This window comes from Erythrolamprus reginae, chromosome 2 (assembly GCF_031021105.1).
Source record: "Erythrolamprus reginae isolate rEryReg1 chromosome 2, rEryReg1.hap1, whole genome shotgun sequence".
In the NCBI taxonomy this organism is placed as follows: Eukaryota; Metazoa; Chordata; class Lepidosauria; order Squamata; family Dipsadidae; genus Erythrolamprus; species Erythrolamprus reginae.
In genome coordinates, this window is record NC_091951.1 from 98,966,596 (window position 1) to 98,981,324 (window position 14,729).

Genomic DNA, 14,729 nt, shown 5'->3' on the forward strand with positions numbered 1-14,729 from the left:
AGAAAAGAAACGCTCCCTTCACTCTGGGCAGTCCAGAGCGAACAGAGCATTTTCCTTTCTCTGGGAGCTTGGAGAGGGAATACACCACTTCGCTGTGGTGACTCCCTCGCGCTGCCTCCCTTTTTAAATGCCAGACACAGCTCCCTTTTTAAATGTCAAAGGGATTTTCTGGTACACACAAGGCACAGGTTAAATGCAGTCCAATTGCTCACCCAATAACTGGGAAATTGAGTCCAATTCTAAAGTCCAGAGAGTCCACACACACAATCCTGAACAGCAAAAACCACGATCTTGATGAAACAATGAATCAGATAAACTGCCATGAGGCTAAAACACCAGGCTGCACTTTTATCTGTAGCACTAATTACAGCAGCCCCACCCAACCATAGGTGGCCTCATTTTCTCTTGTAATAATCCTTCAGTTGTTGTCTCCTATGCATCACTCTACGCATGCGTGGATGTGTCATTAATTCTTGTTCAGAATCCAAGGATGATACAGATGACTGATCTCCTCCTGGGCTGTCTGCCAAACTCCCCTCTTCCCTGTCACTCATGCTTCCTTGGTCAGAGGAGACTTCATCGGCAGATTCTACTGGGAGCAAAACAGGCCTGTGGCATGTGGATGTCTCCCCCACCTCCATTTCCACATTCCTTGGGGCAGGAGCTGGGCCAGAGCTAACCACAACAATTATTAATTAGATTTGTATGCCGCCCCTCTCCGGAGACTCGGAGCGCATGTGTAGTGCAGAGATGGGTGTCATGTACTCATGTGCAAATGGGGGCACACATTGCATTCTGGGTGCCGGCATACGACAGCGCAACAGCGCTCACAAATGTGGACTTTTGGCACGCAACACGAAAAAGTTTCGCTGTCACGGGTATAGAGTCTCCTATTTGAGCAGGGGATTGGTGTAGAAGACTTCCAAGGTCCCTTCCAATTCTGTTATTCTGTTATTTTGTCCTGTGTGCATAATAGCTGCAGCAGTTGAAGAATGCTAGGAAACACTCATCCTTGGGTGGATGACAGCGTGTGTTGACTTTGGAGAGGGCCACAGTGCCTGTCAGCCAATTTGCCTTTGTGCTCCGCCTGCCGCCTTCGAGGTATCTGCTGGAGCTTGCCTTTGTCTGTTGCATCCCCTGGGGGCTGTGTCTGAAGGTGCTAGAAAAATTCTTGGCTCCAGCCACAGATGCTTCCCGGCCCTTCATCCAGGAGGTGGGATCCTTTAAGGAGCCTTTGGCTGCAGCCTTGGACCCTTTTCAACACTCTGGGCTGGAGGTGTCAGCGGGGCTGTGCTCATAAGGAAGGAGTCTCTCCCTTCCAAACCCCATTTTGAGCTGTGGTTTTGGTTTCCATGGTGACACTTCCTGTGGTAGAGAAAAGAGGTAGTGAATGCTGCACTGTGAGCGTGGCAAGCAGCTCCACTCCTTCTTTCTCTCCCAGCCGGGGATGCTCTGAAGGCCGGCTGCAGCCTCAGGGAGGGGCTGCTCCCAGCCTGATGGTCCTGGGTTTTAAAGTCTACCTGTGACAACTGCAGGAGAGGCATGCTGGGAAAACCCAAACATCTGGGTGTCCAAAATGGCCGAATGGTGAGTGAACATGCTTCAGCTGATACTGGGGGAAGGCAAGGCCGGCAGCTGCAAAGGGAAGGGCTCCTTCCTAAAATCTGATCTTGGCATTTGGGGGCTCTTTCCTTCAGGGGGAAGCATAAAGCCAGTTGCAGCTTCTAGTTGGCATATCCCTGCTTTTCATGGCTCCCCAAGCTGTAGGTAGATTGGTGCGAGAGAGGGATTTAGCTGGGCTCTTCTATTGCAGCCGTAGGGCGGGTGGGACATTCTTGTTATGTGCTGCCTGGTGATTTTGTGTAAACTGTCTGCGAGAGGAAGGGCTCTTTCGGAGTAAAACCTCCGCAGCTGTTGCTCTGCTCTAGCTGGGGCATGTTTTTGCACGTCGAAGGGTTGCTGTGAAATCACAGCGCCTTTCAAAACGGCCAGGTTGTGCTGCACAATCTGCTGCGAAAACCAAACGGGTGGGCATGAGTCTGTTATCAGGTTGCACAACCGAGCATGACTGGCAGCTACAAACAGAAAAGGAATGGATGTAATGAAACGATTAGGTGGATCGACCTCGTGGAATGCAGGAGCAGCAAAAAGCAGCTGCAGGTTATTTTGACTTGTGCAACGACGGCTCTTCTTAAAAAAGGAAATTACTCTGAATTAATCTCATGAAATCAGGATCCTGTTTGGAAAATGGTACGGCGTTGCCTCTGGTTTTGCTAAATAGGAAGAAGCATGAACAGTAATGTCTTCATAGGGTTATCTTTACAGAAATCCTTCTGGCATGGCCTGTGCATAGATTTAGGGGACTGAGATCAAAACAAGAAGTTCCGCCATATAGTTTGTCCATGACCATTTAGCATTCAGACCAGATTCAGACCAGTTTTGGCAAAGGCATCTTTTGGGCTTCAGTGGAAGTACTGTATAACTGTTTATGTTCTAGTTTGGATTCCTTGACACTGACAAAGGTAACCGCTATGCCTATCTACTGTAGCCTATTTCAGCTGCAGAAATCCGGGGGACCACTTGATCTTGACAAGGAGTTAGTATTTTCTGCATTTCCTCACTATTATCTAGTATGTATGTATGTATGTATGTATGTATGTATGTATGTATGTATGTATGTATGTATATATGTATGTATTTAATTAATTTGGTGATATTTATATGCTGTCCCATTCCAATAGGATTCTAACAGTAATTAATACCTTTAATTAACGAAATTAAAATTCTGTTGCTGACAGAATTTGCACAAGTTATCATGACTTTTAATAGTCAGATTTCTTTTGTGACATTTCTGGTCACATTAATCCTTCTAAAAATGATTGGTGAAAGTTGCATAGATGGGACTACTGGTGTCAGCATCACTAGTAACAAACCAAAATGTTTTTACCCTGAGATAGGGGTGGGGGGACCTATGTCCCTAGTCTACGTTTTGGGTAATCTCTGCATAATATGATTATGTGCTCCTTCTATTTCTGTTTGCCCATGTACATAGGCAGTAAAAGAGGATTGCTCAAAAACCAAATAAAGAAAAATCTATTGAAATAGCAGTTAAATGTTATTGTACAAAATTAAAATATAATAAAACAATATGCTATACCCAAAATGATTAAAGCATAGCAAACGAGGCAGTTCACCTTAAAGCAGGAGTCGTAAATTCCAATCATCAGAAGTGCCGCACGAGAATTACTTCATTTGCCCAACACGGAATCCTTTTCATACACTGCTGCTAACATTTCTAATGAGTCAAAAATCAAAGATGTAGTATCCCGTATGCCATTAAAAATAAATATATTAAATTAAAAACAACATTACTATAAAATAAATCTGCATGAGGAATAGCTGTACCGTTGCACCATTTCCTTTTACCTGTTAACTACTAGTATTTTTCATTTATATGAGAATGGCTGTGTTTGGTTTTAATATTCGGACGATAGGTAATCGTTTGTTCAAGATCAGATTATTCATCCTGGAGCTGCCACAATCCTGCTCTTTTTCCCCCCTGCCTCCTCCTTTTTCAGCCTGCCTTTTCTTGTCTGGCCGAGCCCTTTGTTCTTCCTTTGCACAAGCAGAGGGATCTTGCTTCTTTGTTCGCTGTCCTTGCCTGGCCAAAATACCCTAATGGCAGGACAGTCAGAGACAACCAGCTGCCTCTTCCTTCTCCCCCTTGGCAACCATGCCTTCCCAGCCCTCCTCTTCTGGTCAAGCCCCCCCTCCCCAGGGCTCCTGCCCAGAGTCCCCATTGCCTCCTTAAACGTAGCCTTTTTCATGAGAGCAGGTGGTGTTTCCTTGAGGATGGTGTAAGAAATGCCAACTGCATGGGCCAGCTGGGAGGCACATGGCAATGCCTGGAGTGGCTTTTCCTGTAGCCCAGGCTGGGATCTTCACAGCACCTCAGCCTTGCTTGGCAGCCTTATCTGTGTCTACAAATAAAAGATCATCACTGGGCACAAGAAGCGATGGGAAGGTCACATAAGGCACGCAGGCTACAAGTTTGGCATCCCTGCTGGCAATGATAATAAAAGGATATGCTGCTTGTGATAATTAGAAATGACAATCGATGGAAATATATTAAACATGCAACTGATTGTGTTAATTAAAAGTTTAAATGATAAAAAAGGAAGAGATGTTACACCCTAAATTGACATAATATCAATGTTCCAAATCCTGACCACAACAGAAAATACATTCAAAATTTAAAGTCATCTCATTTCATCTGAATGCATCCAATAAAAGAGACACCATCCCATCTCTACTTGACCTCAAACATTTTTGTAGGAAAAATCAGAATAACCTCACAGTGGCTGGCATGCCAATTCTTTTATTCTGAATTTCCCCAAAGAAACCCTTGGTATCCTTTCTAAATTCAGCTTATGTGGCGTCCCTGACATCAGCACTACGATTCAGAGCTACATATCTGTAATTATTTTTCCTGATCGGTGTGGTCTCCTCTTCCCTCCCCTCCCGTCCCCTCCCGTCCCCTCCCCTCTCCTCTCCTCTCCTCTCCTCTTTCTTTCTCTTTTTCCTTCATGTCCTTATTTATTTTCAAACCATTAGAAATCTCTTTAGCTTTAGCCTTTTCTACTGTCTTCAGTTCTACTATTTCTAGTTCCTTTTCCTATTAGGTTCTCTGGCCATAGGATGCTATTAAAATCCCCCCCTTTAAAAAAAAAGACCATGATGCACATTTGACTATACTCAGTTTAGTTTTGTTAAAATCAGGAATTCCAGCATGAGGTGGTCCCTTTCTACCTTCTTAAATTTCCTTAACTAATCAAGCATTTATGATTCTCTTGTGCCCTCAGAATGTAAAGGAGAAAACTGTCAACAAAACAAGTGACGAATTTATCTCTGAAATGCATATTTCAAAAACAACAACCAAAGGACTAATTCCCAATAAATGACTAATGGAGGATATTTGAAAAAAAAAATTTGCAAGGAAAGGAACACAACAAAAGCAACAGAAAACTTTCAGTAATCCTGGTACAAGTAAAGAAATAAACCAATGAAGAAATAGTACCGTAATAATTTTCTAAAATTTAATTCATAATGAGACAAATTATAAGACTGATGCTTACCCATCATCAGAAATAAAAATAACTTTCAAATAGATATTTAAAAGTCAAACTACTATCAATTTCCCCTCAAGGAAAACTTTCTGTGGCAATTTTTCAAGATGAGGGGAATAAAGGAAACCTTTTTTTTTGCTTTTTAGTATCATCTCAACTGTTAAAACCCTTTTCTTCCTCAATTTAATTAATTTTTATATTTTAATTTTAATTCAGGACAAGGAACTCTCCTAGTGCTACAGTATTTTCCAAATGCCACCTTCGCCAACCTGCGCACAAACCTCAGTCTTTATAGCTTCATGATATTTTCCTTCAGCTATCATCTAACTTCCATAAAATATATGCAACTAGGAAAAAAGATGTTCTTTATGATTCCTTTAAATAGGTTGCAATGTGCAACTTATTGATTCACCCATTGGTGCAAATGATATGTTCTTTCGGTAGTTGCATGCTGAGTAGAAACTGAACATTTTGGAAGGAATACATAAAGAAATGTAGCGCTTCCGCCCTTCATTCATACGTATAGTTTGTTCTCAAAGGAATATAATACAGCCATCAACACACAGGGTTTTTAAAAATCCTTGTACTAAGCTGTGGAACTGCAATTTGGCCAAAGCCTGTCAAATTCTCATGGATTCTCTTTCAAATGAAAATCTCTAATCTCTAATATAAAAGGAAAAAAAATGCTGCTTGTAGGAGACTTTCTAAACTATAGATTTTCATATTATAAATTATAAACCTAACAGATGGAATGAGGCATAGTCAGACTGTTCTTTGAGAGAACAGATAGTCCCCCCTATATTTGCATCTGCATCATATGTAAGATTATCTGATCCTGGTCAAGAAACTATTGTATATGCATTTTGGATACCACTGGGTGCAAAATATGGCATCTAGACTGTTAATTCAGTTCCTTCAGGAATGGGACAGGATACTGTGAGAACCAGCAGAATATGCTAATATGTGTGAGACAATGATGGGTTCCAAATCGCATTGCTACTGGTTTGCAAGTGTGCACATACTGGGGTGGGTGGGCAAAACCTCCCACCACCGCTACCAGTTCATAGAACCAGACCGAACCCATAACAGCTCATCGCTGGTGTGAGATTGATATTGACCTATAGGCGTTTGCATGTGTTATTTTCCCCCCTTGTTTCTTTTTTCTTTTTTACATTATCTACTTGGCAAACAGCCAGCCGCATAAACAAAATATAATAAATAATAAATTAATAAAATAAGAAGAGCAGGATATGATGGTGACGTGACGTATACGCTGATGGCTCTGCAGCAAGTGCCGACGGCCTTCTGGGCACAGTTTAAGGTGTTTACTTTTATTGTTAGATAACTTGGGATCTGAACTCTGGCTATGATCCTGTCTGATGCCTTAAATCAGCAGGAGTGGCCTTTCTGAAGTATCTTTTCTGTGGGAAGTTTGGCGGAAAAAAGGGTCTTCTCCTGTGAAAATTGTCTCTGAGGGAGAATAATTTGGCCTCCACTTCGTTGGGAAATAACCAAAGCACTTTATTTCATTATCAGGCTTTTTACTGATTTTAATGGTCTTGATTTTGAGTGTCATTTTAATTATCTTATTTTATTGTAATTTAAATCTTGTTTTGTTGGTATGCTTATACGAGCAGAAAGCCCGGATGTAAAATATAATGACAATGAGAAGAAAGATGATGTGTCTTTTGAGTTAATCTCTCTCTGATAAAGTGCTCTGACTGTTCTCATCCTTCTTTTGCAGGGCCTGGCCGTATCCGATGGAGGTAGGTGGGACATGGGGCTGGGTAATGCTATCACATTGTTGTAGACCGCATGTAATAATGGCCACAAGATTTTGCTAGCTACTTGGAGATATGCTTGATATGGAGATTGATAAACACAATAACAGTTACCTGTTATATCTCCTCATAGTTGAATGTTGGACCTTCAAACTGCATAAAACAACATTTAGTCAGGGATTAGATACTAAAACAAATGTTTGACCAAACTGCCCTAGGATGCTTGACTGGGGAATAGACCCGTTTTTATACTGCCATTAGTAATAGGAAGCTATTACTAATGCCAAATTTTGCATTATTTTGTGCTAAAAAATACCATATGTAATTCAAATTCAAGCTAGAAATGTGTTCTTCAGTAATGAGCTGATGAGAATGAACAAACCAGACCTTTGCACAATGTCATCAGGACAGACAGGAATAAACTTTCCCTTCTCTCTATTGTTCTGTTCAAAATCATGGGTTTACCTGTAGAAAATCAGCTATCCGCAAACAGTTTTGGGAGAAATGGAGTAACTTTGTGGTTTTTTTCTTTTGTCCCTGTGGTTGCTTCAAGATGCTAATTCCTTGTTGCTATTAACAGGAGGAACTGGTGATTTTGAGCAGCTCTCTGGTAGATGAGAAACAGGGGTGGGTTCCAACTTATCTCGCTGTCGGTTCGCTTCTTCCCGAGCCACGTGGGTGTGTCTCGTGGGTGTGTGCCTACTTTGCGCATCCTCGCATGCACAATAATGGAAAAAAGCCCCCCCACACACACAATATGGCACCCACATGCACATTGCTGGAACTTGGCTTCTGAGCATGCTCGGAAAGAAATTATAAAATAAAATAAAAATTCATTAAGATGGCAGCACCCATGGACCGGCACTCACCGATCCAGTTCAATGACGTCATTGTGTCGTTACCAGCAGGTTGCTACCAGTTCAGGCAAACCGGTCCGAACCAGGAGGAACCCATCCCTGATGGGAAACAATGCATCTTGTCTCTTGGAGATTCTGCTTAAAATCTCTGATTTTCAACAATAGGAAATTAACTATCAGCCTACAGCATCTGCCTACAGCAAGAAAAATAGCTCATTTACTAAGATCTCAGGGTCATTGTCCCATAACCAATATTGAACTAAGAATAGATTTTGTACTTGAAGTGAGCTGATGACATCCATCCTGTTGGTCATTTCAGGTAGAAAAATGTTTTGGCTTACCCTGGTACTTCAGTAATCGTCATTTTAGGCAGACTCAAGATTCAAACCACCTTTCCGGATATGAGGCCTCTGAAAATCCTGAAACCTTTCTCTGCTTCACAGAGTTAAACAGCTCTGGCAGCCGGGGTAGTAGTAACAGTGTCAACAGTCTGCCGTGCACTCAGAGTGTCAATCCCTCCGTGGGGCAATCCGTGGCCCGCTGGGCTGAGTCCTTTGAGACCCTGCTGCAGGACCACCTTGGTGTTGCATACTTCACTGTGAGTTTCATATCACCTTTCACCATATTCTTTGATTTTTCACGGCACATTCTTCCATTTTTGCTATTATTTATTTTTATTTCCCTTCTAAGATGGCGTATATTTGAAACTATTTAGAGCTGTATGCTTTATACCCGTCTGAAATTGTGCGGCCCTGTCTCTCCTCTCTACTCCTTTTAACCTTAAAACAGATCTTCTTTCCTCTCTACTGCTTTGCTAGAAAGTAGAGCTGTTTTACTGATGGCTATTTGTTATCTACATTTGATCCTAATTTGAATGCTACAGAACATTCAACTTTTATTTTATGAGATTTGGAATATAATTTATAAAATGAAGGCTGCGAACCTCAATTTATAGCATAGAATACAACTTATATATGGTGATCTTGCACTTTGGGCAAAGATAATAATTTGGCTTCACTTAATGTGGCCTGAATTCTTTAATTTCCCCGTTAGCTGTTCTAGTGTTCTGGATTATGATAATGTTGCAACAAATAGGGAAATATCCTTTTCTTTCCAGGAATTCCTGAAGAAGGAATTTAGCGCTGAGAATGTATATTTCTGGCAAGCCTGTGAACAATTTCAGCAGATACCAGCTGGTAGCACGCAAAAGGTAAAAATTCTTCTAGAAGGCCAAATTTTGCATTATTTTGTGCTAAAATATACCGTATGTAATTCAAATAAGTGTATAAGATACATTTGATCCTAATTTGAATTCTACAGAATATTCAACTTTTATTTTATTTTTAAAAACAAAATCTTTATTAATTATTTACATTTAAAACAACAAAAAGAAAACATAGACACACACAGAGAAAAGAAAAAAAAAGAAAAAGCAAGAACAAAGAAATCCGAGGATATACAAGCAAACAACGTAACATAATGAAGCATACTGATTTATACTATAATTTACATTGGTATCAGAACTTCTAACAAATAACATACGGTAAATGCCAGCTGTTTTGCTGGGCCTTATTATTTACAGCCTATCCATGTTTTCTTCCATTTCATTTCCTGATTTTGTTATAAACTAAACTTCTTAAATTACCTTGTTTCTGTCTCTTTGTACTTCTTTCCTTGGGTTATATTTAACTGTGAATTAATGGTTTTGTAGAGATCAATGGTTGCGTTTAGCAACAGTCTGTCTAATTTTCCTTTCCCCCCATTTTCTTTTGGATGTGTATGCAATATTAAAGTTTTAAGTATTATTATTTTTTGGTTTATCCAATCATACCACCTGTCCCAAGCACTATGGAATTCTCTATTGTCTTTATCCTGTAGCTCCTGTGTTAATGTGCTCATCTCTGCCACCACATGTACTTTAATTATCAGGTTTATTGTCAAAGGGGTTTTTCCCTGCTTCCAATTTTGGGCATATATCAGTCTAGCTGCCATTGTTAGGTATAATATCAAATGTCTGTCATCTTTGGTGGTTTTTATTTTATTATGAGGTTTGGAATATAGTTTATAAAGCGAAGACTGTGAACCTCATAGAACCAAATTCTGTGTATGATTTATAATTTCCTAATTTCACAAACGACAGCAATGCGTCAAGGAATAATATAATGCCCCACAGCCTCAAACTGCATAGAATTGAATTTTATATAAACAGGAAGCAAAACGAGAAGGAGGAAGACAAGAGGAGAGTGATAATTATTTAATATTTTACTTAGCAAAGTCATATTCTTTTCCAAGAAAAAAACCCCAAAATTCTGTAGGGTATAGTTACTACTGAACCCTGTTTGTTTTAGCTATATTTCCCCCTTTTTCTTATCATTGGGGGGATGCAATGCAGAGTATTAATTTTCTTCCTTTTGTTCTTTGAAATCTTACTTAATTGATCTTGGATTTAGATATATTATTATGCCCCAATTTTCAAATTTATTGACATATCCATACAGGCACAAATCTTGCCGTTTTTCCTTCTAAAGCATGGAGGAGATGAATGGAGGGAAGGAAGAAAGAAAAGAAGGAACTCTTGGTGAATTTTTCACCCAGAGGAATAGCGTTGATATTTCTTTGTTTTTTGCTGAGAACCATTGAACGCACACCAACCTATGAGATGAATAGAGAGCCCAGATGGTTCTCTCCCTATATTATGTACTTAGGGAGAAAATACAAGCCACGTTGATTGCTGCAGCTGGTCTGGATATTTCTGTTCTTCGCTATTGTGATTCTCGCTCCGTGTACTTTCTTTGTAGCTGGCTGAGGAAGCTAAGAAGATCTATGATGAGTTTCTGTCAAGTCATTCAGCAAACCCAGTGAACATTGACAGGCAGGCGTGGATTGGTGAGGAGATGTTGTCCACTCCCACTCCGGACATGTTTCATGTCCAGCAACTGCAGGTGAGAATAGTCCATGTCCGCTAGCTGATATGCCAATATAAAAGATATGTTTGTAAAAAATAATAGAGGTCGAATCTAAATAAATTATATAGCTATGAGAAGTATAGCAGATATGAATTTGCTCCCCAATTAGTAATTAAATACCCTTTTTACCCTTGTGAGTCGCCCTGATTCCACGAGAAGGGCGACCTATAAATCTAATAAAATAAAATAAAAATAAATAAATACATTTCTGATCCAGAATATCATGATTACCATTGGATGAAGTCACCTAAGTGACACCTTTAGAGACACTAATTGTTGCATACGGAGGTACATAGTAAATTTGCATAGCTGCCGCTGATTTGCTGGAAATAGCCGCGGCAGAATCGAACACCTGTCATTGGCCGGCCAAGCGTCTGGGAAGCTCCTAAAAGCGGCTCCCCCACCACTCGCGGCCAGTTCCTGCTCTTGCCTTCTGCTTGAAATAAAAGGTGCTGAATTCCCTCGGGCTCGCCTTCTGGTTCCCGCGCTTAAATCTAACACTAATGATACTTAACTTTGCTTCCTTCAGATTTTCAACCTGATGAAATTTGACAGCTACGCACGTTTTGTCAAGTCTGCGTTGTACCAAGCATGTGCGAAGGCAGACAGCCAAGGGCAGCCCTTGCCAGAGCTGAGATCCAATTCTCAGACCGGCAGCCCACCTACCGAACACAGCAAGGTGGGAAGCATCTACGTCCAGCCTAGAAGCCTAGTGTGATTTGGAGGGGTTTGGAAATGCCTCTTAAGCAAGTCCGATAGATCTAAAGCTCTTAGCACTCTCTCTGGCTTTCTCTTAGAAAACAAAACTAAAGGCAGGGAAATCGCTACCGTTAGGAGTGGAGGCTGCTGGTAACCTGGCTGGGAGGAGTCCCAGGAGATCCTTTCGGAAAGGAGACCGGAGGGAACGTCCCTGGGGAGGTGAGTCTAGAGCTGAAAGTAGGGATACGGTCAGAGGTGGGCTGCTAAGGTGGAACGGTGAGTGTGCTCGCCCCCGTGGCTCTGAGTGCTAGCGGAGTCCAGCGCAATTCTGCTACTGCACCTGGGCAGGTAGAGAAATCATGCGCGGACACACAGGCAAGCACACGTCACTGTTCCACCTTAGCAGCCCACCATCACTGTTCCACCTTAGCAGCCCATCTCTGGATATGGTGGAAGGCGGTGACAGAACAGGAATGATTAATATTTGTATTTGTATTTGTATTTGTATTTATTAGATTTGTATGCCGCCCCTCTCCGAAGACTCGGGGCGGCTAACAACAATATAAAAAGACAATGTAAACAAATCTAATATTAAAAATAATCTTAAAAACCCCAATTTAAAGAACCAATCATACATACAAGCATACCATGTATAAATTCTATAAGCCTAGAGGGAAGGGAAATTTCAATTCCCCCATGCCTGATGACAGAGGTGGGTTTTAAGGAGCTTGCGAAAGACAAGGAGGGTGGGGGCAACTCTGATATCTGGGGGGAGCTGGTTCCAGAGGGTCGGGGCTGCCACAGAGAAGGCTCTTCTCCTAGGTCCCACCAAATGACATTGCGTAGTCAATGGGACCTGGAGAAGGTCAACTCTGTGGGACCTAACCGGTCGCTGGGATTTGTGCTGCAAGTATTCTCCAAAATCCTAACTCCTTGGTAACTATCTGTCCTAGAGGAGAGAAATGGTGGTGAGGGACCACCCCCCTGGCGTGACTCCCAAGGCTCTTTGAATTCCTCAGCTAGTCTGGACCTGGGCTTCCTGTCTTATGCAACCAGCGGCTTGCCGGCCGAGGTGAGTGGTGTTTAGCTAGATTTGGAGCTGTGGCTTGTTGAAAAATATTCTCTGCTCTGTTTGTTGCAATGTGGGCGCTTGGCTCTTGCTTAAACAGTATGCCGTGCCTGTTACATCATGGGTTCTACCCAACCCCCACGTTCTATCTATAACAGGCCATGACTGTGCTGTGTGGAGGAGTTCTCTACAAAGGAGAGATCTCTGCAGTTGCTACTGAGAACTTGCTGGTATTTTCATGGCTGTCTCCCCTCGCAAAGCCTCTCTCAAGGCTTTGCCCTACCTTGAAACTGTTGAAAAATTGTTGCTTAAAATTTATTTATTTATTTATTGGATTTGTATGCCGCTCCTCTCCGTAGACTCGGGGCAGCTAACAACAGTAATAAAAACAACATATAACAATCCAATATTAAAACAGTTAAAAACCCTTATTATAAAACCAAACATATATACAGACATACCATGCATAAAATTGTAAAGGCCTAGAGGGAAAGAGTATCTCAGTTCCCCCATGCCTGGCGGCAGAGGTGGGTTTTAAGTAGCTTATGAAAGGCAAGGAGGGTGGGGGCAATTCTAATCTCTGTGGGGAGTTGGTTCCGCCACAGAGAAGGCTCTTCCACTGGGTCCTGCCAAGCAACATTGTTTAGCTGACGGGACCCGGGGAAGACCCACTCTGTGGGACCTAACTGGTCGCTGGGATTCGTGCGGCAGAAGACGGTCCTGGAGATATTCTGGTCCGATGCCATGAAGGGCTTTATAGGTCATAGCCAACACTTTGAATTGTGATCGGAAACTGATCGGCAACCAATGCAGACTGCGGAGTGTTGGTGTGACATGGGCATATTTGGGAAAGCCCATGATGGCTCTCGCAGCTGCATTCTGCACGACCTGAAGTTTCCGAACACTTTTCAAAGGTAGCCCCATGTAGAGAGCGTTACAGTAGTTGAGCCTCGAGGTGATGAGGGCATGAGTGACTGTGAGCAATGACTCCCGGTCCAAATAGGGCCGCAACTGGTGCACCAGGCGAATGCCAGGGGAGAGTCCCAGTGGGTGGGAAAGCAGCGCTTCTCCTGAGCATCGTGGCCGATTAAATAAAAGTGGAGAATGGAATTATCCAGAGGACAATACCGCTAGCAAGAAACCACCCAGGACAATGTGCTTAGTAGGACAGTGGAGTTTGGCTAATGATACAGCTACATAATGGGAACCACTTTGTGCTCTTTGACCGAGCATCTTCCTGCTCTGTTTCCCAACTAAATACCCTCCACGCAGCCATTGATTGCTGACCTTGACATTGAGATCGCCATAAATCAGCCAGTGTTCCTTCCAGTTGACTATTAGTAGGTTGCATTCTGTATGTCATCATTTAGTCAATACTCTGCCCTGAGCTATCGTTGCTCTTCCCATCATCAAATTCTTTTGTGCATGTACACGCAGACATATATACAGTGCAGCCTCTCACATGTTTCCAGCACATGTTTCTCTGCCATTCTGGCCCGTTGCCTAAAATGCTGTGCTCCTATTATGAGGGGGAATCTTCCTGGCTCCCCCCCCCAAAATGAAATGACAGGCTCCCAGTTTTCTTCAATCAAGGCCCCAATGAATGGAGGGAGATGGGAGCAGTGGCAGGAGTTGCGTCAAGCCTGAACACTTCTGTTGTTATCCTAGCCATGGAGATATCTACAAATCCATGCTCCAGGCAGGCAAAGAAGAAGAAAGGTGAAGCAGTGGTAGAACTGTCACAGTCACAGTGTCAGATGGCAAAAGATAGGTGACTGGGCAGGAACATGCTTGTCAGGTGATGCCTGTATTCCTGCAGGTCCCACTCCATCATTCTTTGCTAATTACGTATGTATGTATGTATGTATGTATGTATGTATGTATGTATGTATGTATGTATGCAGGGCCGCCATCAGGAATTTTGGGGCCCTATACAGCCTAAGTGTCTGGGGGCCCCCTCCCTTCTTCCTTCCTTCCTTCCTTCCTTCCTTCCTTCCTTCCCTCCCTTTTTCTTTCTTTTTTTCTCTTTTGGTTTTTTCCCCCTTCCTTCCTTCCTTCCTTCCTTCCTTCCTTCCTTCCTTCCTTCCTTCCTTCCTTCCTTCCTTCCTTCCTCTTTCTTTCTTTCTTCTTTTTCTTTCTTTCCTTTTTTCTCTTCTTTTTCTTTTCCCTCCCTCCCTCCCTCCTTCCCTCCCTCCCTCCTTCCTTCCTTCCCTTTTAAATTTTCAAACTGT

At 42.3% G+C, this 14,729-nt stretch overlaps 1 protein-coding gene across 3 annotated transcripts in view; it reads left to right on the top strand.

Moving 5' to 3' along the window:
- The window catches only part of RGS14 (regulator of G protein signaling 14), a 93,559-nt gene that overhangs the window by 53,180 nt on the left and 25,650 nt on the right, over positions 1-14,729 (top strand). Inside the window, exons 1-8 of one of the 3 annotated variants that reach the window (XM_070738911.1) lie at positions 1,263-1,587; positions 6,871-6,892; positions 8,208-8,362; positions 8,882-8,974; positions 10,563-10,706; positions 11,260-11,409; positions 11,528-11,648; positions 12,383-12,501. In XM_070738911.1, the coding sequence (XP_070595012.1) occupies positions 1,543-1,587; positions 6,871-6,892; positions 8,208-8,362; positions 8,882-8,974; positions 10,563-10,706; positions 11,260-11,409; positions 11,528-11,648; positions 12,383-12,501 (849 nt within the window). In that variant the 5' untranslated portion in view covers positions 1,263-1,542. Of the gene's footprint in view, positions 1-1,262; positions 1,588-6,870; positions 6,893-8,083; positions 8,363-8,881; positions 8,975-10,562; positions 10,707-11,259; positions 11,410-11,527; positions 11,649-12,382; positions 12,502-14,729 lie in introns of those variants that run through there. The other 2 variants (XM_070738910.1, XM_070738912.1) reach the window with 2 other exon arrangements.